This window comes from Bidens hawaiensis, unplaced genomic scaffold, assembly GCF_021521415.1.
Source record: "Bidens hawaiensis isolate Kalapana, Puna unplaced genomic scaffold, B.hawaiensis_p1.1 tig00020924_1, whole genome shotgun sequence".
In the NCBI taxonomy this organism is placed as follows: domain Eukaryota; kingdom Viridiplantae; phylum Streptophyta; class Magnoliopsida; order Asterales; family Asteraceae; genus Bidens; species Bidens hawaiensis.
In genome coordinates this window covers 212,419-239,392 of record NW_027493233.1, presented here as the reverse complement: position 1 = coordinate 239,392, position 26,974 = coordinate 212,419, and the positions used below count along the sequence as shown (strand labels likewise).

At 32.6% G+C, this 26,974-nt stretch overlaps 3 protein-coding genes across 3 annotated transcripts; all 3 read left to right on the top strand.

Annotated features, from left to right (window-relative positions):
• Nucleotides 1–1,315: 1,315 nt before the first annotated feature.
• On the top strand, nt 1,316–2,509 carry LOC143562307 (uncharacterized). Its single transcript, XM_077050142.1, has 2 exons — nt 1,316–1,668; nt 2,262–2,509. Exons 1-2 carry the CDS (start codon nt 1,521–1,523, stop codon nt 2,507–2,509), a joined length of 396 nt encoding a protein of 131 aa, XP_076906257.1. The 5' UTR covers nt 1,316–1,520.
• An 8,949-nt stretch (nt 2,510–11,458) lies between these two features.
• Nucleotides 11,459–14,087, top strand: LOC143562306 (uncharacterized). The gene is made up of 5 exons (XM_077050141.1): nt 11,459–11,581; nt 12,491–12,703; nt 13,248–13,325; nt 13,637–13,703; nt 13,952–14,087. The coding sequence occupies exons 1-5, from the start codon at nt 11,526–11,528 to the stop codon at nt 14,003–14,005; spliced, it is 468 nt and encodes a 155-aa protein (XP_076906256.1). The 5' UTR covers nt 11,459–11,525; the 3' UTR covers nt 14,006–14,087.
• An 8,562-nt stretch (nt 14,088–22,649) lies between these two features.
• LOC143562313 (EIN3-binding F-box protein 2-like) lies at nt 22,650–26,024 on the top strand. Its single transcript, XM_077050150.1, has 2 exons — nt 22,650–22,922; nt 23,525–26,024. Exons 1-2 carry the CDS (start codon nt 22,898–22,900, stop codon nt 25,357–25,359), a joined length of 1,860 nt encoding a protein of 619 aa, XP_076906265.1. The 5' UTR covers nt 22,650–22,897; the 3' UTR covers nt 25,360–26,024.
• The last annotated feature ends 950 nt before the right edge of the window (nt 26,025–26,974 follow it).

Genomic DNA, 26,974 nt, shown 5'->3' with positions numbered 1-26,974 from the left:
AAGATAATTCATTTAATGTAAGCTGAACTTTTATGACGATATTACGTGATATTACGACATTTAATATAATTAATATTTGTAAGTCGTCTTGAACAAGGCTAATTAAACCATTAATCATACGAGCATAAAGTATTATGATCAAGTTTTGTAGAGTTTTTTATAAATATACACACGCAAATCAAGTAGAAATGTGTGTGTTAAGTGTAAATGGACTAGTAGATAGTATTAGTAGATGAATAATTCTTATTTACATGTCTCGGTAAGTTTTAATATTCCAAATGTCTATCTAACCAACTTATAAAATTTTGAGATCATAATGTTTTTTAAAAGAAATACAATATCTTGCTAGTTTTTAATATTATATAAAAGTCTCAACCGCTAAAAATAATATTAATAATCTTCACAAACTTACTTGATAACTATCATTGACGTATGGAAAGTATAGTCGGTGGTTCACAAAGGGACACGTTTTACACAAGACTGTCCAACTAACAAAATTAAATAAGTCGTCAAGCTTACGCAATAACAAAAGTTCTTTTTGCGTGACTTAAACTACTTCTACTAATACCGGGACATCACGATAGTTAATTAATGTCATCAATATTTGTAACTCAGTCTTATACAATGTTTAACCATTAATTATGCATTTCAACAACTTTACTTTCTAATTAATTGGTTTAAAACCAAAATATAAATTCAATTCATCAATGTAGAGGTGCACAAACCGGTTTCAAACCCTAAATCGGTTTGGGGTGAAACAGGTTCGATTTTGTAAACAAAAGTCAAAACCAGTTTACGACCGGTTTCGGTTCAGGTTAAATCCGGTTTATCGACTGGTAACGATCGTGTTTTCGATTCGGGTTACGATCAGTTTTTGTCCATTTTTGACCGGTTTTGGTTCGGTTAACTGGTTTGAAACCGGTTTCGATAGTGAGAAGTACAAACCAGTATTAAACCTAAAGTTTCAATCGATTCCAAACCAATTTCTACATAATCAATTTCTACCCGTTTCAAGTTCTCAAATCAGTTTAATTAACCTGTTTATTTACCCACCTCTACATAAAAAGTGTAAAACTTACCATTTATTTAGTGTGTGAATGTGAAACTCTTTTCTTTAAAAGGGTTCAGATTTTTAGACCAATCATTCATTACTTTTCTTCACTTGTCCAACAAGAAGTCATCAACCCACCCCCACTCCACCCCACCCCACACTACCCTACGCTACCCTACCCCCACCCCAGCCTCATATATTTCAAGAACCAACCAACCAACCCATCAATATAAAATTTCCCATATCATTCAAACTACCCATCCTCCAATATTATATGCATACACACGGTAAAAAAAAACACACACACACATATTTGTACTACAAGTTTCTTGAATCTTGATCCTGTCTTCTTCTTCATCTATTTCTCTTTCTCTTATTATTACCATAAATAAATCTTGAATATTGTGTCATACACCCATTGCTTTAATCATCCAAATTTTGTAAAAAGTGATTATATATTCATATTATCATGTCATCAATCTTGGCTTCAAATGGAATGGTGTTAGCCACCGCCATGGCTGCCGTCTCCGGCACCGTACTTCTCCTTGCCGCCTTCCACCTCCAGAAACAACCATCCACCGTCCACCACCACCCAAGACCTTGCATCTCTAATTCAGGTTAATTTCATTCTTTTACTATTATAAGTTTTCAAAAAGTAGAGATTATATCTGTTCGTCAAACGAACAACAAGCTGCGTCGCTATATATTTTTGAATTCTTTTACTTGTTTGGTCAAATTCACCGGCTGACCTCTCTCTCTCTCTATATATATGTGTGAATATACCGGAGTGTTCATATTATAATCAATAATAATAATATGTTTGGTCTCGTATAATGCACTTGTATGTAATGCTTTGATGGTCACGTAACCGGTTATGTACTATTTTAATCATCTTTTATTTTATGTTGTTTTACCAATTACCATATTTTTTATTTTCTAAATGGTTGTTTATGTATAATCTAAAAGCATGTTATATTATAGCTTTAACATGTATATAAAACCATTTTTTGCTAAGACTAAATATTTTGTGTGTGTGTGAATAATATTATACCGGAGTCAATAATATGTTTAGAACCGTATAATGCACTTCTGGTTACTATTTTGATGATTTTTATGCATAATCTACAAGTATGTTATATGATTAATTATTATATATACTTATATAGTTTTAAATATATTTAAAACAATTTTATTTTTTATTATTTTTTAGAGGGGAAGAAAAGAGAAAAAAAGAACAAGAAAGTACACTTTGCAGAAGATGTGATGGAGCCAAGTGGTAATGGAGAAGAGTTTAGGAGGAGGCTTCAAAGTAAGAATAGGTCATTTTCGTCAACTTCGAAAGATGAAGGGAGTAAAAAGAAATTAGTGAGGGATTACAAGGGTATTCCCGCAAATAGGATGGCTCTCTACTCGGGCATCCTTAGAGATCGTGGCGTTCATCGAGCAACATACTGCTAAAAGCAACGTTTTCATAAACGAACTAGTTATTAAACCAGCTGCTTTATCAACGTGTCCGGTCCGAGCTTTAAAACTCTAGCAAAGAGCTAACTATAGACTCTTTTTTTTTTTGAATTTGTAAATTGTTAGTTTTAGTCCACATCTTTTATGGATGTGTAAGTTTAATTCTTTTTTCTTTTGGTTACAACAACCGTTTGTTTGTATCTAGTTATCAACTGCTAGTGTGTTATGTATGTTCTACAATCTTGCACATACTTAAATGAAAAGGAATACTTTCCTAAAAATTGGTGACTTAATTATTTCAAACCATAAGTCAACTTGAAGTCAAGTCGTCACTCGGTAGAGAAAGTTGTTTTTTAGAGAGTTACCACAGACGTTTAAACCTGGGCAAATGAATGGAATTATGTATGTAAAATGTAATAGGAGTAACATTCCATTAAATAAATACTTGAAGTCACATTAATATGGCATACGGGTCAGTTTGTAACTGTTTTTTTAGGTAAAAATTACTTAAAGTTAAGTGACTACTGTTGAATTTGATGGGTTAAAATTAGTTGATGATGATGTTGATAAAAATTATTAATTGGGTTATTATGACGTCATTGAAAAAATTGTGCATAATTCCAAATATTCATGGTCAAAGATAGAAGTGTAAGTTAATCTTTTAACAAGATTTTCTTTTGTCATGGTGCATTTTGTTGGTTTGTTCAAAGAATTTTATCATTCACTAAAGTTTAGCATAACCATTTTACAACAGTCTTCGTTTTAACACAATGCGATTGTTTTTAAATAGTTTCTTTATTTATCAAACGTAGCACGGTTGAAAAGATATTGATAACTAATACGTGTACAACACGATATATTGATAACTGAGTAAATTAACTTTTAGTGTATGGTCACATAGAGTAAGGGAAACGAGATAGTCACGTTATAAGAAGAAAAATATCACAATTATCTTAGATATTAGTCATTTTCTAAGAATATGATTCAACAACTAAGAAAATAGTTGTCTAGGTGATGGGACTCGGCACAACAAATGTTATTAAAAATAGTTTACGAGAATATTCAACTTCCAGGTTTCTGAAACTAGTAGTTTACGAGAATATTCGGCTAAAAAAAATTAGTAGTTGATGGTTCTTATATATCATTTTTCAAGTTTTAAGCTAAAATTATAGGAAGAGGAAGCAAGTTAACATAAAGATGATGATGTTACTAACTCTTTGTTTGATCTTGTTGGATAAATGCCTATGATTGTGACCATTATGTGTTGTCAATAACTTGATGGCCAATGGCTAGATACAATCATTGTCAATGTATCTCATCTCATGGTTCTTAAGTTCTTAACTAACTAACCAATGAGTGGTGTGAAATTGAGATTGAGATAGGGGGGACACATGATATTTAAGGAAAGGCAAAAATCAACAAATTTTTGTTCTGAATGGAATATGTAACCATTTCAGGATTAGAGTTTGAATGCAACGTAATTACGTTCTTTTTTATCTTAAGTTTATTGAGTTCTTATAATCCCAGATAAAGGGTACTTTCATTAATTAAAGAATAGTGTTTACATCGAAATAAAAGTTAAACGGACAATAAGTTGCGCTGCTATCTCTATTTAAATGCTAAAAATAAGCCGATTAAAAGTTATATTCATAGATCTTGTGGTTATATCTATAAGTTATATTAACAAATGATTACAAGTAACATTATAACAACACATGTTACTAAATATAATAAAACATTTTAGCAGTTTGGATCAAATTTAAAATGTATATTTTTGACTAATAAAAGTATTTAATTTTCAAGTTATTTCTTGATAATAATAATAATAATTCAAAAAAAATCTTAGATTAAAACATCATCATCAATATTAGTAAAATGATAACGACACAACATAAAGATATACATATGGAAGAGGGATGGTTGTGATGTATTGTAGCACTAGGGTGTAGGGAGCATCCGACACGAACTTAGTGCATGTCAATATCGATTAGCTAGCTCGTTTAAACATCGTTATTATAGTCGTTGAACTATTTGACCTGTAGAATATGATACACAACATTTAAACCTACTTGTTCTTAGTGTCTATACCTATAATGCATGCATCTATTTTGTACTATACATGAATTATGCGTTTTTTATAATTCATTTAAAGTTTGTTTAAAGATATAAATTTTTAAATAAAAACAATTCTTGAATCCATCACCATTGGGTTTTATAAAAAGTTTTTTAAAAGAAATCACAAATCACTACATGAATGATGAATGTCGTACTAAACAACCATGTCCCACACAAATACAACCGCATTACAATTACAATTATTATTAACTTTCAACGGTGGTGCAGTGGCAAGTATCCGGTTTCTCTGTAATAGAGGTCTTTTGTTTAAATCTTGCTAGTGTTTATATCCTACTCAGTAAATTTTCGAAGAAATTTACATGGTTAACCAAAAAAAAAGCTTAACAATTATTGATGCTATTAAACAATAATAATTTAGATTTATTTATCAATGGCCATGTGATTTGATAAGCAAAAGTTTGGAAAATGACATGAAAATCTGTTGGTTAAGAGTGCTTTCCCACATGACCTCATCCCCACTTTTACAAAGTAAAGGCACTTTACTATAGAATACTATACTAACTTTGTATTAAGAATAAAAAATATCATTATTATCATCTTTATTATTGTTAATCTTGCTTTAATTCTTTAAATAAATAAAAAGTATGATGTATAGATATTCTTTAAGCATAAAAAAACATTATCTTTAAGCATAAAGAGTTGTTGGACAATTACTTCTCAATCTAGCGTCAGTTTACGGTTAGGTTCATTACATAATTTTAATTTTTTATAGAACTACTAACCGTTCGACCTATTAGGAAAGAAACATATAACAACACACCAAGATATGTTGAGCTATATGTTGTTTGGTAACCCTAGACCGTATCGATTTGTTGTTCAATCGTAATTAAACTAGCATCCAATTTATGAAAATTAAAGACAAAAAAAGAGCTTAAACTTGAATGAAAGAAACTTGAGTTGGTATTGAAGTTTTCAACAAAGTGCTAAAATCAGTTTTGAAGCTTACATCAAGGTATCTTTTCATATATCCAATGATCAAAACCAGACAAATTCTCTCACTTTGTACCATAGGTTGTGTCATGTGTGTAATGGAATAATTAAACACAAGAATAAAGAATAAACAGTCATATTCTATTTTGGATTTGACAACAATGATAGATTTATTAGCTTTAGGAGACTTATCACCCTTTCTCCAACCAAATCTTGGGATTTATCAAAAAACTAAAATGTTGGTGTCCACAATATAAAGAGTAAAGCTCATTTGTTACTTTCTTAACACCAAACATTAAGTGGTAGGCTAGCACTCCAAATATCTAAGATAACTTATGTAAGGGGGGAAGGGCACAATCAGGTATCGGGTATCTAAGAAAACATACGTTATAAAGATCTAAACTCATGTTCAGATACTTGTTTTAGGCTTAAAAAACGGTAGTATTTGTAAGTTTTATTACCACTTTTATTCCATATGCATTCCAAGGAAATTCTCACAATTTATTTTGCAATTGCATCCTTTCATTTAAAAAAAATGGTCTAATGATTTGAAGTGATATTATTACCTTTTATATTATTTCCATATACATTCAAACTCATAGTTCTAACTGTTCACATAAATAAATTAAATTTATAATACTTTTTAGTTGCTAGTTTATGACTAGAAGTGAATAATTATCATACAAAAATAAGAATACGTGTAGTGATGTAAGTTAAAGTGTCACGTAAGTAATATGACTTTAACTGATCTATCTTTTAACAGGGGTGCAGTGATTTTAACTTCCGTTAATTAAAGTTACCCCACCCCTAACATGTTGCCTTTCTTTCCTTTTTCACGCTCGTTGAAGCCTTGGCATAGGAGGGTATGGCATCACTACGTGGCAGCCACGTAGTGATTTAACTTCACGCCCGTATGGGCAGACCTGGATGTCAGTTGGAGCTCAAGAAGGGCTCCATAATTGCACTACACAAAGCGTAACTACTCATACCAAATAAAATAGAATACTAGTTCACAAAAGCCACCAATTATATGATTGATAACGCCACATGTGGTGTTCTTTTCAACTTCCAAGTTGGGAAATTTGAACAAGTAAAGCAAGGGAGCAGGGAAAACAATTTCATGAAGTAACAATAATAAAAAAAGATGCTCACAAAGTCATTTTCATCTTTTTTTTTTCAAGGAATATTGGTTTTTAATACTTTTAATTTTTCTTTATTGGTAAATAGCACTCCCAATTTTCAATTTGTTGTATACCACTCTCAACTTTCACTCTATTTTCTTGTACCACTCCCTGTCTAAAGGAACACTAACTTCGTTAATATTTTGGACTAAAAATGTCATTCAAATTAGTTGAGGGGGTAAAAAAGAAATTTAATTTTTTAACACATATATCTCAGGTATTGGATCATTTCAGAAGTTTTTTTACAGCGAGAAGTGAAGGTGTAACTCCATTAATCCATAATTTCACTTCCTTTCTTATGTGTAGGTGCATATGTATGTTTGTAGGTACGTATGTTTGTATATGTGTACGTATGTTTGTATGTGTGTAGGTACATATGTTTGAATGTGGCTCGGTACATTTATATGTTGTAGGTAGGTTTGAATGTGTAATTAAGACATAAATACAACCAACCTACATATATGTATGTAACATCATATGAAATGGAGTGAAATTAGGGATTAATGGAGTTATACCTAAACTTCTCGCACTTCTCGCTGCAATATCACTTCTCGCAAGATCCATTCCCATATATCTCATACCCATATAAGATACCAGATAGAGAGATTGTCAATCATAGAGAGAGATGGTCTGCCATATTTTCCGGCGACGATCTGGTCCGGCATCCCTGTTCTTCGATGAACCTCCAATGCAACGACAAGACAGGGACAGTGGTATTTGTACAAGTACAACACCGGGGGTGGATGCAGACGAAAAAGAGGGTGTTGGCGAGCAGGGTTCCACCACCTCGTCGCCGTCATACCCGATAGTTCAATGGACGACAATGGAACATATTAGAAATATACGGAACACCTTCGACAACTAACAACGGTCTATTACCCGACCCCTACCTAAAACTCTATCCTCTGCAATTTGTTAAAACCCTATGAAGAACCCCAATTTCACAAGTCGATCTGCAATTTGTTAATTCCCTATTCTGATTTGAATCTTAATGATTCCTAAATTGATGCCATTTACTTGTTAATCTGAGATGGAGTGCAAACATTTTGAAGGAAATAAGGAATGTCATATGTGGTAGACGGGTTGGTGTTGGAACCTTGGTGTAGTGGTGATGGTAGTTGATGAGGATGGAGTGGTGATGCTTGATCTAGGGTTGGATAGTGGCAAATTTTGGTAAATGTTAAACAATTTAATTTTCTTTTTCATCCCTCAACTATTTTAAATGGCATTTTTAGTCCAAAACATTAACGAGGTTAGTGTTCCTTTAGAAGGGGAGTGGTACAGGAAAATATGGTGAAAGTTGGGAGTGATGGATGACAAATCAAAAGTTGGGAGTGTTATCTACCAACGAGAGAAATTTAGGAGTATTAAAAACCAATATCCCTTTTTTTAATCAAGCTATATTGTATAATCTATTGCCATAAGCCCATAAGGCTAGGAGGGACATACATCGGGTACTCTTACCGGGTTGGATACTCTAAGCAGGTACACCGTCGCTTTTCTTAGGGTAGTGACAATCGGGTTATAACAAACATCTATTAGAGTTCTCTTTCATAACTCTGTATGATTATTTAGTAAATAAATGGTTTTAGAGAATTTGAGAGGAATAATGTCTATGATTAAAATGTTTTAGAGTAACAATGGTTGAATTGACAGGAAATGCAAGATTACTAGCTAGAACTTCGATAAACCGCTAAAATTGAATGTTAAACCATGTTTATTTCTTTTAATTCTATCTGCCCGTATTAATAGAAACAGAAGAATTGCAAGTGGGACACTTGTGGTGTTATACATATGTCTCGTTTTTATTTCGTTGGTTGTTTGTCTTCGGGTTTTTGCTAGTTTCCCGTCAATTTTTTTATTTTTTTAATAAAATTTGCCGTTCAAAAGAATAAAGTCGTTACATGAGTGAAAACAAACTAAGGTATAAGCCACACATATACAGATCACAATTTAGTTGTTTACTCACATGCAAATATATCTAAAATCAATAATTTTCAATATTTTCTCACGTATTAAATATAGTGAATTTTGTCATCTACTAGAAAGATATACCCATTATCCAGAATAAACTCATACACACACATATCGATGATCTGTCTTTTATATAAAATATTATTAGAAATAAAAATAAAATTAGAGGAGAAAACAAAGTTGGCTAACGAAGTGCCACGTGTCATTTTAAAGTGGCCAAACTCACATTAATCATGCACAATGTTCATTAACTCGCCAACTAATCCTTAAAAATCTAAATTCATATAAAAAAAACATAACTACATAAGACATGTGGTTGGTCACTTGGTCATCATGTATGTCGTCGCAGGTACAAAACATCGACTTTAAAGAACACGCAAGGGTCATTCATGTCCCTTACAATCATAATTAAAGACTTCAAGAAAATAATACATCAAAAACAAATTATGTGTAATATTATATTTTATATTTTGATCGGTAGTAGTTGCAATCAGACATTTAGACATGTACAAAACGGTTTTAAATCCAAATCAGTTTGGGTTAAAAACCGGTATGATGATAAACTGAATCTGGTTGGAAACTAGTTTGGAGGCAAGAATGCTTGCTTGATCAAACTGGTTTAAATCGGGTTGAAACTGGTTTTGAGACAAGGAAAAGAATAGTTTTCTTATTGCTTGTTTTTTCAAATCGGTTCGGGTCCAAACCGTTTAAGAGAACGAGACTACGAACTGGAGGGTTGGGTCGGGTTAAAAACCGGGTTGGTGGGCTCATAGTCCAAAACCGGTTTTTGAAACCTCTTGCGATAATCCGCTGTTGGGCCCCGGGCTCTATCCAAGCGTGGGACAATGTAACGGTGGGCCTATTCATGGTACTATTGCACCAAAGTCCAAATAAATAATAATACACACACCTTTTAAGTTTAAGCTATATATTATTTCTTTTAATAATAAATCTGAAAAATAATTATGTAAAAAAATTTACTAATTATAATTTGAAAGAATCTGTCTGAAAGGTGAGTAGAAAAAATAATTTATTGAATTATAATGCACAATTGGGAAAAATTAGCCGGAGAAAATAGAATACGAAGGTTCGCTTTCTAGTCGCTGTTGTATTTTCGTACATGTTTATTCTTGATACATCATATATACGAATACTGACTTGACTATCGGAGTGTCGGCAAGCTTCTCCCTCACTGACCTTCAAACGTATTACTTGTTTTAATTAATGTTGTTTTTTTATAAATACCCTTATTTTCATTATACTAAATTAAAACTACAGGTATAGCAATGACTATTAGCAAATTTGATTTGTGATGGAAATTCTATTCAGTGAAAAATAAACATCTCTCCAGTCAATAATAAACATATGAATTAAAAACAGAAGTGTAAGAAAAAGGCTAACTATTTACATCAAAATAAAAACAAAGTAATAAAATATAACAGAATAAAAATAAGCAAGCCCAATAACTACCATGGGCCGAACTGCCCAAACATTACACTTCGTAGGCCCCCCATAGATGATTTCATTTGTAGCATTTTTACAAAATACGCACAAACCAGTAAAATAACATCTTTAATTTATTGTATGAACATTTTACTCTAGATATTATTCACCGTGAAACATTTTACTCCAACAACGACAATTAAACCCAGTAAAATCTCACAAAATAGCAATCTCTCATTTTCAGTTAAATACTATTCTTTTTATACCTTTATCATAACATATTCTTTCTCCTTCACTAAGGCAACTCTTACCTTTATCTTTGAGGATAGAGAGATTACTTTAAGAGAGATCATCGGCTTAAAAACACGTAAAATATATAGATATACAAAAACATGAGGTGTGTGTTTGCGTATGGGTGTATATAGGCAGCTATAAAACTATACGTGGTGAAAGACGCATGGAAAAGAAAACATACGTAGAAACAACATGTAACATAGATGCAAGGAGATAAGCATTTTACTCCTAAAATCACGATAATTTTTTTTTTCAATGCTTTGATATAAATTTTTATTAAAAGACAGAGTTATTCAAAACAAAACAAAACATATTCTAGTATTATAAACTATACAGTTTATACTGACACCGTGACAAATTCGACTTACACAAAACAAATCAAATCAATCCAAATAACGAGCAACTTAGAAATCCGTATTATCAGTACCGGTATCAGTACTCGTTTTGGTTTTCGATTATTGTAATACACCTAGGCCTGTAAATTAACTAAACGAACACGACCAATGGCATGTTTGTGTTCGTTCATTTAATTTTAAAATAGCACTTAATCGAACGCATATTTGTGTCCATGTTTGTTTATTTAACAAATGAACATGTTCGTGTTCGTTTGTTTAAAATATAAACGAACGGTTCACGAACATAAATGAATAAAGATAAACAAACATAAATGAACACAAATGAAAAAATATAAAACACAAATAACTTATTTAGACAAAATTTAATTATATTAAATTAATACATTAACAAACGTTCACGAATATAAATGACGAACGAAACACGTGTTCGTGTTCGTGTTCGTGTTCGTTTACAAACCTAAATACACTTGTTTTATATTTTATGAGTTGGGGGCAAACCCAAAGCTTATGCGGCTACCATTCATATAACCAACCCCCGCCAATAATTGAATTCAATAATAATAATAATAATAATTATTGAGATAACGCTATCCACCAATATATTGTTGTTGATTAATCACCACAAGTTTATGTGTGTTTGTGTTTCAAATTCAATACATGGGTTATAATTTGTTTTTGTAATAATCTTTGATTTGAAACATGATTCTCAGGACTTCATCAACTTCTTGGATTAAACATTTTCTTGATTTCATGGGGTAAGTACTTTCTATTATTAGTATCTCAATAATAATCACTTTTGTTACAGTTAAATGTTAACTAAAAGTTGTTTATTTTGATATTAAATCACAACAGTTAATAGTGATAGTATTTTTATGCCAAGTGGCACAAAAGTGGTTATGTTAGGGGTGTAAACAAACAGAACCCGTCTAGGCTTAAGCTCGGCTCGTTTAACTTACGAGAGCTCGGCTCGTTTCAAGCTCTATTTCTAAAGCTTGAGCTCTGATCATGAGTAATTTCTCAAGACCGAGCATAGCGCGGGCTCGGCTTTGTATGTATTAAATAACTTATTTAAATTTCATATTTTTATTATAATTTATTTAGTTACTTTTATCGTAAGTTTATACAATAGTTATTGTATTAATTTAGAGCTTGGATGGTTTCGAGCTTGGTGTGTTTAACTTACAAGAGCTCGGATGGTTTCGAGCTCTATTTATAAAGCTTGAGCTCTGATTATGTATTAAATAAATTATTTACATTTGTAAATATTTTTATTTATATTTTAATTATAATTTATTTAGTTATTTCTATTAGTATATACAATAGTTATTGTATAAATATGCGTTCGTTTAGGGCCTTTAGGCTCGGAAGCTAGCTCAAGCTCAATAAATGAAGCTCTGGATTGGGCTCATATAAGCTCGGATCAATTTGAGCTTTTAGCGAGATGATCTCAAGTAGCCCACGAGCGACTGGCTCGTTAACTAAATGCTAGGGAGGTTTATTAGTTTAAAATTTTGAAGTTATTGTTTTTAAAGTCATGAAACCAAAACTAGTTGGTCAAACATTGGAAGTCAATACATGGAAATTGATACATGATAGATGAACTAATAGTATCAAACTTTATATGACTTTTTATTATTAATTTCATGTCATATGTAACAGAACAGTTGTTGCTTTGGTTGCTGTTTGCCATTAGAGGTTCTTAATATTCACGGTCAAACCGTGAAGAAATTCGGTCTCTCGGATAGTTTTTGGAGCACAAGCACTTATGATATTGATTTTGGTACACTTCAGTCTCAGAAAAGCTTGTCATCTATTATTATATCGGACCCAACTGCAGCTGCTGACACCGGAATCCAGCAAGAATTTGTTAACCATGGAAAGTTTTTATCTTTATTGTTCTAATTGATTTAAAAACAATTTTTATTATCACAGACTGATTGGCGGGTTGAAAAACGGGTCAAAACAGGTTTGGGTTGGAACGGGTTGGTGGATTGAAATTGATATGCACCCAAAAATTTTATACGAACCCGAACACAACATGAAACTGAAGTACTTTTGTTTTGCACTCATAAACCTGAAGTCGACATGTGTATGCGTGGGTTGACACGAACACAATCCGTTTTGACCCAAAAAATAAAGTTTTTTTTATTATTTTTTTTCATATTAATTGCCCCCCTACAAATATGTCTTTGAAAAAAGTTGAGTACACTTTGACTTTTGAGGTCAACCAAGTACTCTTTTAAGTGCAAATTAATATGATTTCGTTGCTATCTATATACAATGATTTTCTATACATATAATACCTTTCATACAAATGATTCGGATAGTTATATTATCTAACGAATATCATTAATCATTCATCGATCGGAAATTCAAAACGAGCATGTTTGACTTAAGAAGTCAAAGTGGATCTTTTACAGGTTTGCTTCTATGGAATCAAACAAGACTAGAATGGGTTGAAAGTGGAAAACCCGACAAAGTAAAAGCTAAGGAACCCCCGTATTAAGGTTACAACAGTTTTTTATATTCATGTTTTTTAGCGTAAGTTGCAGTTTTCGTCTGATATGTTTGGAGTAACTTGCAGATCAGTAAGTACAAAAAAACCTCCAAGAAGTTTATATGTTGTCACACTTTTCGTCCTTTTTACTGACAGAAAATCTAGCGTCTGTTTGTAGAAATGACGAAATGACAAAAAGTGTAATAACAAGGAGTTTTCTGTAGCAGAAAGGACGAAAATTGTAATTTACCTTTTTATACATTATTTATCCTTTCATATGTGCTTAATAGTTGATACTATTGTGCTATTGAAGCTGGAATGCCACATATGATAGCTTATTGGGTACCAACAAACGCTTTCCTCGGCCCATTCCTCTCAGCGTGAGTATCTGGATTCTCATATGGCAAACGGGTCATGGGTTAAACAGGTCGGATTGGGTTTACCAACACATTTTTGTCCATTTTTTTATAACTTAATAATGCGCTAAATATGAGTATAAAAACTATTTTACTACAATAATAATATGAAATTGTTAATACAATAAACATTTTGGGTTACTTTTGACCCGTTTGATTTGTATCCCTTTTGGCCCGTTTATTTGACCCGACCCGTTCGACTTGGTTTACAGGAAATGGTTGAGTTTCTAGTTGACATATGGGAGATGGAAGGATTATATGACTAGATGAGTCATTTAATGGCAACATCTTGTAAAATTCTCTTATTTTTATCAAAAGTTGATAAAATTTGTTTGAATATATGATATTATTATGATGTGTATTAGCATAAATATTGTATCGAAAACGCCTCTATAATTTTTTCTTTTTGTTGTTCAGAATTCTTGAACTTATTGACTATAGGGGTGAGAAAATAACTGAATTAATCGAACCGTAAATGAATTAAACGACTTAACATAAATTGAAATAACCAAACCGAATAGTTAAGTGATGGTTGTGTTAACCGATTGGTTTTAGTGTGTGGCATAACTGAATTAACCGAACCAAATTGAACTGATTATACATATAGCTATTCAGAATGTATATTTTGTTTGTGAGATTAACAACTTAACATAATGCATTTGGAGATGTTTTTTTTAAACCAAATTAGTTAATATATAAAAATAAGAGTAACCCGTAGCCTTGTAAGAGTATTCTTAGCCCATTTCTGTCGCTATATTTTTTTCTTTTTTGTTCAATTAAATAATATATCTCTATACCTTTATCATGATATTTTATCTCTTCCCAAATTTTAACTTTCCTACATAACATATTCTCTATCCTCTACACATAACCACTAATAACCATACCACATAATTTACAAATCTTCCTCAAATATTTGTAGGGAACGAGCCGAAAACACTCAAAATGGATAGAGACCGTTTAGAAATCAATGACATTGCTTGTTTCAAATTTGAGTTTTGGCCCATTACCTGAAAAGTTTAAGTCAGCCCCAAGCCAAATTATATAGTGCAAAAGTTTGATTATTTTGGTTAAAACATAATTAAACGAAATCGATCGGTTTTTTATAAACCAATAACCGAAAATTTCAGTCGGGATTTCTGTTAGAAACCGAACCGTCCCACACACACCCATGTTAAAACAAATCTTGTATTATTTAGCATTTGAGATACTTCATTTAGCATTTAAGAACATAAATAAAATTCAATATGAGTAAAATGATGGTTTATGTAGTGATATCAGTCTGAATTATTAAAGACATAATTCTTACTTTCAAGCATGTTATATTATATGTATCAGTTTGAATTATCAAAAACTCATTTGTTTTCCATCGCTTAAATACCTACTAAACAAATGTGATGGGGGGTACCGGTACTAGTTTATAATACGGATCAACATTTTCATTACTCGTACGTTAGTTGATTTCATGATCATTATTTTTTATACCAGTACCGAGCTTATCTCTAAAATCCACTAATTTCACTATCCGAAAATCTACAAGTCAATTAGCTTATTACATAAAAAAGTCTCCCTCTAGCATAATAAAACTATTATTTTATATTTAAAAGTTATTTAATGATGACTTATGATGTCCACTTGTGGTAATGCCAAACAAATAATTAACATCCACAGTTTATAGTACTAGTCCTTTTACTCAAAAATAATAATAATGTCTAATGGTTGATTAATTAAGGATTTTTTAATAATAATAATAATAATTTAACAGATTAAAAAATTACAAGACTCATACCAAGTTGATAAGACTACAATGAATCTACCCAACCAAAAATCCTTAAATTCCAACAACCCTTTTGACCATTGTGTTCATTCCCTATGATCTGTTTTATCAACAAAAAGAGAAGTTGCATGAACTCAATTTTATTTAATATGTTACTTTTTATTCAAAAGTAAAATAAAAATAAAGAATAATCCATTTGCAATTAAAAAATTAATAAACAGTCTCGTGATTATTGCCTTTTAGCTGTTTTTTCCTGTTTAAGAAACTAAGTTTCCGTACTCACAATGACAGTAACAACTTTGCTGGTTTTAGAACCCTGATTATATATTAGTTGGATCTAATAAAAAAAATTAATATATGCTAGTTAAATAGCTGGAGTAAAATATAAGTTTTGGGACAATTTAATATTTTTTTTGTATTATAATGGACATAATTCACCAGTGGCGGATCCAGAAATTTTTTTCAGGTGGTGCACAACTTTTAGTTGCTTCAATTTCATAGAGTCGGGTATAAAAAATTCCGGGTCGATTTGAGGTTCGGGTCGGTTCGATTGTTCGGGCAAAATTCATTACTTAACAAAAATACGATTACAACAATCCTAAAACCAACCATCCTATAACCATATTCACACAATCCTAAAACCAACCATGCCGGAAACCATATTCACACAATCAACCTTACCCCGACAAAAAACATACACGGCCGAAAAAACGGCAGCGGTGGTCGGAGAACCTTTGAACGACCGACGTGGACGAGGGGTCAGGGGAGATAGCAAGCAGTGCATCAGTTAGCAGTTAGTAATAAAACCCTAATTTTTTTTTTTGAATAAGCAATAAAACCCATATGGGCTGTGTGTTATATTTTTTTACTAATAAAACCTTAAATAGGAAGTGCAGCAGCTAGAACTTAGTAAATAAAAAATGTTCAAAAATTAATGTGAAAACCCAGAATCGAACCTGTGACCTTCAGGTGACAAACCCAACAACCAACTGGCTGGACTAGCATTTAAAATGTTTGATTGATGGTTCCTTTCTAATTTATAAGGTGGTTCCTATAATATTTTATATATATATATAAATAGACTATTATTTCGAAACTCGGGTGGTTACGGGGAACCACCCATTTATGCTATAGATCCGCCCCTGTAATTCACGATTAATTGTTTGTTCATATTCCACCGACCTACTAATGACTAGCGATTACTACAACATTTTTTGTTAGACCGAGTGTTATGAATGACATTAGTTAACCAAAATTATTGTCATGCCAGTGCTACACGTGCAATGGGGGATTAGCTAACTAAGCTCTCAAATGGGTGTAATAGTTTAACATAAAAAACAATAATATTTTTTTTTTACAAAAATATGAGTGGAGTATTTTAATTTTTTAATTGGTTGGATTTGTAATTGATCCCACCAATGTGCCTTTCCTCTCGTTACTAGCTTACGGTAATGTGCATCTTTTACTTTGGCGCCCCCATTACTTCATGCGTATTGGTGTTTGGCCTCTAAGAATGGTGATGTGGGAGTACGCACGTTAATGCTCATAACACTTGCTCTTATGATTTAAGTATTTAGGAAACTCATTGGTTCATTGGGCCGAAACCCCCAATTCCCAAGCAATGGGAGGTTCCAAAGACATATATTTTGTAAATTCGAATAATTTACATGATTTAAAGGAAACTCATTTTCATTTTAAACTCGACCCAAAATAACTTATGTGAAACAATAACCACCAAAATTCAAAATAAGGATCATTTGTAACGAACACAAAAACAGGCACGCATAATTCGTTCTTGGAAAACTCTCTTTGTGTCTTATCCCATTTAGGAAGTCGTATCTAGAAGTGAAACACGATTTTCAGATAAATCAAGTGCAAAAGATCTACAAGTGTGAGTAATTTATATGTAAAAGTAAAACTACAATAAGATTATACAACTTTAATAACATATACAAATTTACAAAGATGTGTATCAAAAGAAATAAAAATAAGACTTAAAACCAATATATGAATAGTTATTGTCTAGCATAGTGTAGCCAAAATTATATTTTCTAGAATATATGAGTGTGTAAGGACTTATTCATGTAATTATTTTACAAAATAACAGAATTAATATATGAAATAAAAGTAGGTGGCAGGCAGGTTAATGCACTTGTTCCGGTTTATGTTGTTATGTGGCCCCCTAGTAGGGTCTCTTGTTGAACAACCATCCCAATATTATAATTTTATGCCTTTTTATTTATTTTATTTAAAAGACAAATTTCCGTCTAAATGGTTTATCGGGATACCCAAGTCAAACTCTCTGAAAGTCAACGTGGGCTTAAGACAACATAGTCTTGTTAGAGTGGGGCAACCGGACTTTAAAAGCTTGGAGAGTGCGATAGCCTAAATATAAGAAAGTCGTTTTAAAAAAAAACTAGGAATAAACGGTAGAACAAATGGTATTGTACTCGTACCAGGTATTTTAGGTACCAACTTGATTCCCACTTTTTTGTGTTTTTCGAGCTAGGTACAGATAGCGGTATTTTGAGTTGATTTCCAAATGATATTGTATCGTACCGGTATCGGTACAATACCGAACACTTTTGGTACCAATACCAATTTTTGGCGATTTTCAATACCGGTGAGCTCGTCTCTATTTTCTAGGACTTAAACACGAAACTTTTGGATGTTTAAGAGAATTTGTATGTCACTGAGCCACCAATCCCAGGATTTTATTTCTTTTTACTTACTGAAAATTTTTTCAACATTTTTTTCCTTAATAAAAGTTATTATATATAACACAAACCGAGCTACATCTGAATAATAGGTAAGTGATATGTTGTATTTTTATGTACACGTTATGGTTTGTATTAGTTTTTCTAGTGGATATCCTTAATTCTCTCATCTCCCCTATCAATTAGGATTAGACGGAATCTCCCCTATCAATTAGGATTAGACGGAAGAAATCAATTATGGATACTAATATAATTAGATATGCTCCTCATATGCTTCCCTATCAATTAGGATCATGGATTATTAATTAACATAAAATGTATATGAAAAAAAAGGTCATGTAAAATGGATTCTTATTTATACAAATAGTACTAAAAACTTAGAACGAACATGAAGAAATCTATAATATATATAAACGAAAACCCAAAAATCCTACGTGTCGCGATGTGGTCGCTCCTCCAATTTTTGGAGTCACCAGATTTGCTTGATTTTTAAATGGAGCATTCTCATGCATTTGACCCGAATTCACGGGTATGGGTCTTACCAAACCCAGAGATTCCTTAAACGGGTTATAACATCTCATTAATTAAAAATATTATCACCAAATTATTGATGTGAAAATCCTATAAAATAGGATATACTAAAAATTATTATATGATTTAAAAAAAAGATATTATTAATACTTAGGAAACAATATTATAGTAAATAAAATAAGCGAGTCTTGGTCTCACCAAACCCAGATAACTTTTAAACCAAGTTATAACATTATAGTTATTTATGAAACATTTTTATCATCAAACTCTAAGTATATTCTAAATTTTCTTACAATAAATAAAATTAAACTCCAGAAAAGTATATAAATATTAAAAACGAATAATTTAAAACAGCTACCGTTTAATCTTTTAAGAATCTTTTTGGTATATGGAAAACTTACTTTGTATTTACATGCTAATTCTTTCAAATTTAAACAGTATCCATGTATTTTCTAGGCTTGAAAACTCATTTGATTTTTATTTTTTTTAATCAGAATAGTAACTTGTAACAAAATCAAATCGTTTTATATTTCTTGAAATGAGAAATATAATTACCTTATACACGCACCTTTGCTTTGCTACATTCCATGCATCCTAATGTCATTCAAAGCAGACGCATAAATATCATGTGACTTTATTGATTCACACAAAAGTTGTCATCTTTCTTTAATTCATTACAAAGTATATGCAACTATATCTAACTTTACGCTTAAAAGCAATTATGGTTTTCTTAATTAGATCTCTTGAATTAGTGTTACCCTAAGAATTATAGTATATCCGGCACACATACGATCGTTAACATCATTTACGATGTGTGCTTAACTTCTTCGTTAGGCGTCTGATTGATACGTTTGAAATCCATGTGTTTCTTTGAACTGATAGTTTTTCAATAACTTGTATGTCAAAAATATATACAATATTAAACTAAACGTAACAAGTAAATGCATTGCTAACGGTCCCAAATATTAACGTATTATTTGTTTCTAACGGTCCGCAACTAACAATATCCTAACGCCGTTAGTTTCAGGTCGCCGACAAACGTTTTTGGCCGAAAAAGTCACCACCTTAACACCGCCACCAGTCCACCACCATCAATTTACTCATCACGAACCAAACACCACCACTTGAGCACCGGTACCAACCCATTTCGACGATAGTTCTAGGGTTCCAGCGACCTCAATAATTTGGGCTTTTACTAGAAAAAAGTTTATAAAGGTCCGATACAAAGTCACAACGATGTTTTGGACGAAAATGTTGAATTTTTTGGAAAAAAAAGCGAGTTTTCCCGAAAAAAAATCATTTTTTGGCGATTTGCAATTAACAACGTTAAGATCGGACCGGTGGGAACAAATATGTTAAAAGTTGTAACCGTTAGAAACCAATTCATTAATTCAAACCAGCAACGATTAAAAATAATAGTTGAGATTAATAAAAATCAATACACGTTAGTTTTAACTTACACTTCCTTTTACCTTTAATTCATATTTAACTTCTTATTCAACATGACACCCCCACATATTTTAAAGGATATGACACATACAAATATATATACCAAGTGGATTTAAGATCCCATACTATGTGTGGGCAAGAATTGATACCATTCACAAGGTCAAGTTGTGAATAAAAGACATATATGGAACGTTATGATTTGTTGACAGGGATGTTCTTCAAGTTGCTTTACATTTATTTTTTTTTTAATCATTAACACGTAACTTCAAGCCTTCAAGTGGGCATTAATAAAATTTGAATATTATTGTGATTCATGAATTTATGTAGGAATGTGTGTGAATGAACTTTACCAGACAGAAATACAAATCATATTGAAAATGAAAACCAAAAAAGTATTTATATAATTATACAAGTCAAAATACAAATTCTATGGTAAAATATATTTAAAATAAAGCTAAAACTTATATAATAATATTAACCGCAAAAACATCATAATGATTAGATATTTTGTTTGAATCGGTGACCATTTGATCCACCGGCATCTGCTGGTATGAACAAAAGCTCTGTAATTTTAAGGTCATAAGTTTGAATCCCACTGTTAGCACAAAAATTTTATTGCCATTAACATGGGTTGCCAATGAGCTCTCCAGGCATAAGCAAGTCAAGGGGTTTTACGGGCTAGTCGGTTTCTTTCTAGAACGAGTTGGCGCCATCCTCAAGCGTCAAACTAACAATGATAAGCGGTTGAAATCCCGTCTGAGGTATGGATACACCTAACTACCTAAGCTATGAAGATGGATGCCTCTAAGCCTGATTTGTTGTCCCGTTTAAAATAAAAGTATTATGTTTGACAATAATACTGGGCCGGTTTTTAATCTCCTAACTAGTTTCGATTATTGTTTTTTTAAACAACTCTTTTAACATTTAAAATTCCACCTAATTAACTTATATAATCACATTTATAAAGAACAGACATTATACCCTAGACTAATATGTTATGGGTGTTTAATTATTGGTTTAGAAGTTACTGACTGAAATTAAAGACAACTAAACTCAATAATCAATAATTATATGTCAAATCAATGGTTAGATAGATTTTAAAAAGTTTCTAGGCACATCAAAGATAAACACAAAACACTAAAGTCAAGATATAATTGTATAGACTTGTGTGACAATTTGATTAAGTCTTATTACACTTTTGATGTACTTGTTATACGTCAAGAAATAAATGAAGGATTTTTATTAAAACAAACTCGTCAAATACATACGTCGATACTCGATAGGGTTTGTTCTTGCCATATTTTTGTTTGGTTTTCGTTAATTAAAACCCATATTATCTGCGATAAAACTATAGGTTTTTGCTACAAACTTGAAACAAATTCTATAAACATATCACAAAAATTACCAAACCGTGTTTCCCGCAACCCTTTCAACATTATAACAGACATCGCATCTCGCGGTGGGTCTAGATGTCATTTTCAAATCGGCTATAAATAGAATTTTGATTTAGAGAGATACGGTTTGGTACGTGGAGGTGTACTGGCGGGTGTAAATGTCATACTTAGATCGGCTATATATAAGAATTTTGATTTAGAGTTGGTTTCGAGAGATACAGTCCTGTACTAGGGAGGTGTACCATCGTGTCTCGATGTCATACTTAGATAAGTATAAATATAATTCTTATCTAGAAAGATACAGTCCAACACATTGTACTAGCCATTATCCATGTAGAGTAGAATTGACCAGCCAAAACACATACTCATATATTTATTCGTGTTGTGTTATGCAGACTCATGTATATCGTGTTGTGTTCGGGTCATGTTTTGAATAAACACATTGAATGCTCTATAAAATCTAAATATAATCTTTTTAATAAACAAATCAATGAGTTAATACTTAAGCTCACTTATCAAACGTGTCGAGTTGCAGCATGCATGTTAAATACTAAACATTGTATTCAACTTTTATTTATTTATTTTTATTTTTTTTTGTTTTATAAAAATGGTTATGCTAAAAATTTAACTATATTAATAATTGACTTAAATTAAACAAACTTAAATAAAATTAAATTGAAATAAGTTCAATAACATCATTTACCTACCAAGATTTAAACTTGATCATACACAATGACACATTGTCACATACATACAATGTACACACACAAAACCTGTATCAAATCTTTTAAAACTTTAAGCATTTATTCAACTAACAACATAATAACCGGCAGTAGCCGGTAACCAGGCAATCCCACATACCCTAAACAAAAGCAACTCACACTTTTATTACAAGTGGGAACTCCAAGAACAAAATAACCGGAACAACCAGTTAGATTCAATGAATGTGTAAACTATTAAGGGGGAGTGGTTTTGATGTATCTGAAGACTATGACACATCAGCATGATATACATTTTACATACATGATACATATTGATACATAGTGATACATCCCCCTTGTGTATATATAGCCTACAAACTCAATAACATAAGAAACTCACATTTGCATACATATCATATTATCAAAACTTGTTCTTTCTATAAACCCTTGTTTCTTTTGTATATTTTTTGCCCTCTAGAGGGTTTTTTACATGAATGCAACCAAATCTTGAACACAATTTGGTCATTTTTGTGTGGTTTTTGGTTAAAGATTTAATCTTTTTTGTGGGTTGTTTCCAGAAGTTGCAAAGATGCCTGCTTTGGTTAATTACAGAGGTTAGTGTGCTTTAAATTCTTGAATTTTATGATTTCTTGATAGGTTTTTAAATTTGGGTGCTTTTTTTATTTTTTTTATTTTTAGGAGGATTTTGGCACATAAAAATAGATCATGCATAGGGTTTGGATGATGATTTTAATGCCTTTAATTAGATATCTTTTATATATATATTAGAAAGATTAATCTTTTAGGAAATTATGTTTGGTTTCTATGATTCTTATGGGATAATGGGATTTGGGCAAATTAGGATTTTAAAGCCTTTAGTTAGATATATTGTATATTAAGAAGCAGTGTTGTAGAAATCGCTAGGCGCTGGTCGTGAAGTGGGGACTGACGATTAATCGGGATTAGTAGAGATTAGTCGGGATCAATCAGATTAGAATTTATATGTAAATTTTCAAATATACATATATATATATATATATATATATATATATATATATATAATTTTCAATTTCGACTGATTTTGGACAAATGGGGATTAATCGGCGCCTAGTCGGGATTTTTGCTACACTGATTTGGGGGATTAGTGTTTGAATTATAGGAATGTAATATTTGGGCAAAAGACTGTTTTTTGATAATTTGGTTATCAAATTTACAGGAGATGATGAATATCACACAGGTGGATCACTATGCTCAAAAGATTCGACTCGTTTACTATCCGTTTACGGTCCACCTTGCAAACGTCAAAGAATCAGCGATTCGTACATTCTTTTCTTGGAAGAAGAAAAGAAACCATCTATTGAGATCCTCCCAGACGAGATCCTATACGAAATCTTTAGACGTTTGCCCTGCGGTCAAGCCCGAAGTGCATCGGCTTGTGTCTCGAACCGATGGCTCACGGTTTTGAGTAATGTTAAATCATCAGAGATGGTTCACGCGTCGTCTGATGATATTGAAATGGTTCAAGAAAACGACGGGTTTCTTACAAGATGTTTAGATGGAAAGAAAGCTACTGATCGCAGACTTCAATCGGTTGCGGTTGGTACGTCTACACGAGGTGGTTTGCGCAAGCTTTCGGTTAGGGGAAGTAATAAAGTTACTAAATTGGGGTTTGTAGCCATCGCCCGGGGCTGCCCGTCACTAAAGGTTCTATCTTTATGGAATGTTCCGTCAGTCGGGGACGAATCTTTAGTCGAGATCTCGAAAGAATGCCATTTGTTGGAAAGACTCGATCTTTCGTATTGCCATTCGATTTCCAACAAGGGTATTTTAGCGATAGCACAAAACTGCCCGAATTTGTCGTCTTTAACGATCGAATCATGTAAAAACATCGGGAACGAGAGTCTTCAAGCGGTTGCCCGATACTGCCCGAATCTTCAGTCGATCACCATCAAAGACTGCCCGAATGTCGGTGACCAAGGAGTTGCTACACTCTTGTCATCACTTTCTTGGGTTCTAAAGAAAGTAAAGCTCCAATCTTTAAACATAACCGACTTCTCACTTGCGGTGATCGGGCACTACGGGAAGTCAATTACCAATCTTGCCCTTACGGGTCTTCAGATCCCGACTCAAAAGGGGTTTTGGGCGATGGGTAATGCGAAAGGGCTGCAATCGTTAACGTCTTTAACCGTGGTTTCGTGTTATGGGATCACGGATCTGACCCTTGAAGCGATTGGCAACGGTTGCAGTTTCTTGAAACAAATGTTGATTAAAAAATGTTGCTTTGTGTCTGATAAAGGATTGGTTTCTTTCACTGAAGCTGCTAAATCTTTAGAATGTTTGCAGTTGGAAGAATGCAATAGAATCAGTCAACACGGGATCTTGGGAGCGTTAAAGTCAACGTTGAAGTCTTTAACGATAGTCAAATGTATGGGAGTCAAAGATTCAGCCCAAGATGTATCCGAGTTGACCCAATGCACGTCTCTTCGATCTTTGACCATCAAAGACTGTATCGGGTTTGGAAACACAAACTTGTCAGTTTTCGGGTCACTATGCCCACAGCTACAAAATCTTGAACTAAGCGGGCTTTGTGGGATAACTGATTCGGGTCTGTTTCCGCTTCTTGAAAATTGCGAGGCTGGACTTGTGAAAGTCAACATAAGCAACTGCATAAACTTGACCGACCGGGTCGTTGTTCATCTTGCTAAGATTCATGGCGCAACCCTAAAAGTCTTGAATCTTGAAGGCGGCAGAAGGATCACCGATGAAAGTTTGGTCGCGATTGCCGACAACTGCTTGTTGCTCAACGATCTTGATGTTTCAAAGTGTTGCATAACGGATAACGGGTTGTCTTGTTTGTCTGACGGCGTTCAGATTGACTTGCAAATCCTCTCGGTTTCGGGTTGCTCCAAGGTTTCAAACAAGAGTGTACCTTTCTTGAAGAAACTCGGTCAAACCTTAGTCGGGTTAAACATCCAACAATGCAATCTCATTAGCAGCGGTTCAGTCGATTCTCTTGTTGAGAATCTTTGGAGATGTGACATCCTTTATTAGAACAACACCCCCCCCCCTCCAAATCAAGAATAAAGTTCGTACTCGTAGTATCGATTTCGTGTGTCAGGGTTGTCTTGTGGTAAATCTTGGCTCGTCAGTCGGTTTTCCAGCCATAAACAGGCTTTTTAGCCTGTTTACGACTGTTTTGTCTCGTTTTCGGTAAACGAGACTGTTACGACTAAGGCCATGGTGAGTCACACTCTGACAAAAAGTTGTGTCCTTTTATTTCGTGTCTAGTTTAGTTTAGTGGTTTGGGTCGGGGTGGGGTCATATGGTTCGAGTCAGTTGTATCGGTCGGGTTATGTTGTCAACAACTTGAGGGTGAAGGAGGGTGCACCTGGTTTTTGGGCTATGGTAAATGGTAACAGATTTGTTGGTCTGGTGCTATTTAACAACACTTTGTGGTTGTTTTTTTTATGAACCATGGTCCATGTTTTTTTATGGGACTTTAGGGTCTTGTTTTCTCAGCCTCATCTTCTTGCTACCTCAAGTTGTTACCTTTTTTAGTTATTATATAATGAACGGTTATGTTATGTTTAATGTAATATGTTGTTGTCTTGTTCTTGTTGTATTGTATAAGTGTGTGAAGCTTTGTTGTTCTACCTATTATGTGTTGTTACTGGTTGTATTGTATAAGTATCTCAAGCGTTTTGAATAAATGTGGTCTTTCTAGTGTACAAAATTTGTAAATATTTTAATTTTACATTTGTTATTTATTTACTAGATTAAAGTAGTTTCTAGAGAACAACTTATCAAATCATAATCATTGTTTTAGTGATGTGGAAATATCAATGGTTATTACTTATTGGGAGCTTTAAGTTTAACTTTACATATAAGTGACTTTGAGTTTAAGAAATTTCAATACAGAGATCTTTAAATAAAAAAACAAAATCTTATTAACAAGTCTTAGACGTTTTAGTTGTAAATGAAATTTCGATGGATGACGCATTTTGAACAATAAAAAACAAAGTCTCGTTAAGGGTCTTGGACGGTTTGTTTGAATGAGTGAAGAATAACAGAGTTGGAGCGCTTTTAAGTTGTTTGAAATGAGCGAAGAATGTTAAAAGTTGAGCGATTTTGAGTGTAAGAAGTTCAACACGGTGATCTTTTTAGAAGTCTTCAAACAAACAACGTCTTATTAGCGTGTCTTGGATGATATAGTTGTGAGTGAGAGGATGATTTTATACTTAAGCGGGTTGTATTCAAAAGTCTTTGTTTGAAGAAAAATAAAAAAGTCTCGTTATTTGGTTTTGATGGTTTATGTGTGAATGAGAGGAAACACTATTAAGGTTAAGCGGATTCAAGTATAAGCATATGTTGTATAGTGACCATTTTAGTAAGTTTTTAAACAAAAAACACATTAAAGAAAGTTTTATTAACAAGTTCTAGACGCTTTAGTTTTGAATGAGATGATAATTTTACACTTAAGTAGGTTGTGTAAGAAATTTTAGTAGATGCGATCTCAAAACTGTTGATTGACGGTTTATGTGTGAATGAAGAAAGAATAGTGTTAGAGTTAAGAGGATTAAAGTATACAAAAATTGCGTTATAGTGATCTTTTAATAAGTCTTTAAACAAAAAAACAAAGTCTTATTAACAAGTCCTAGACAATTTA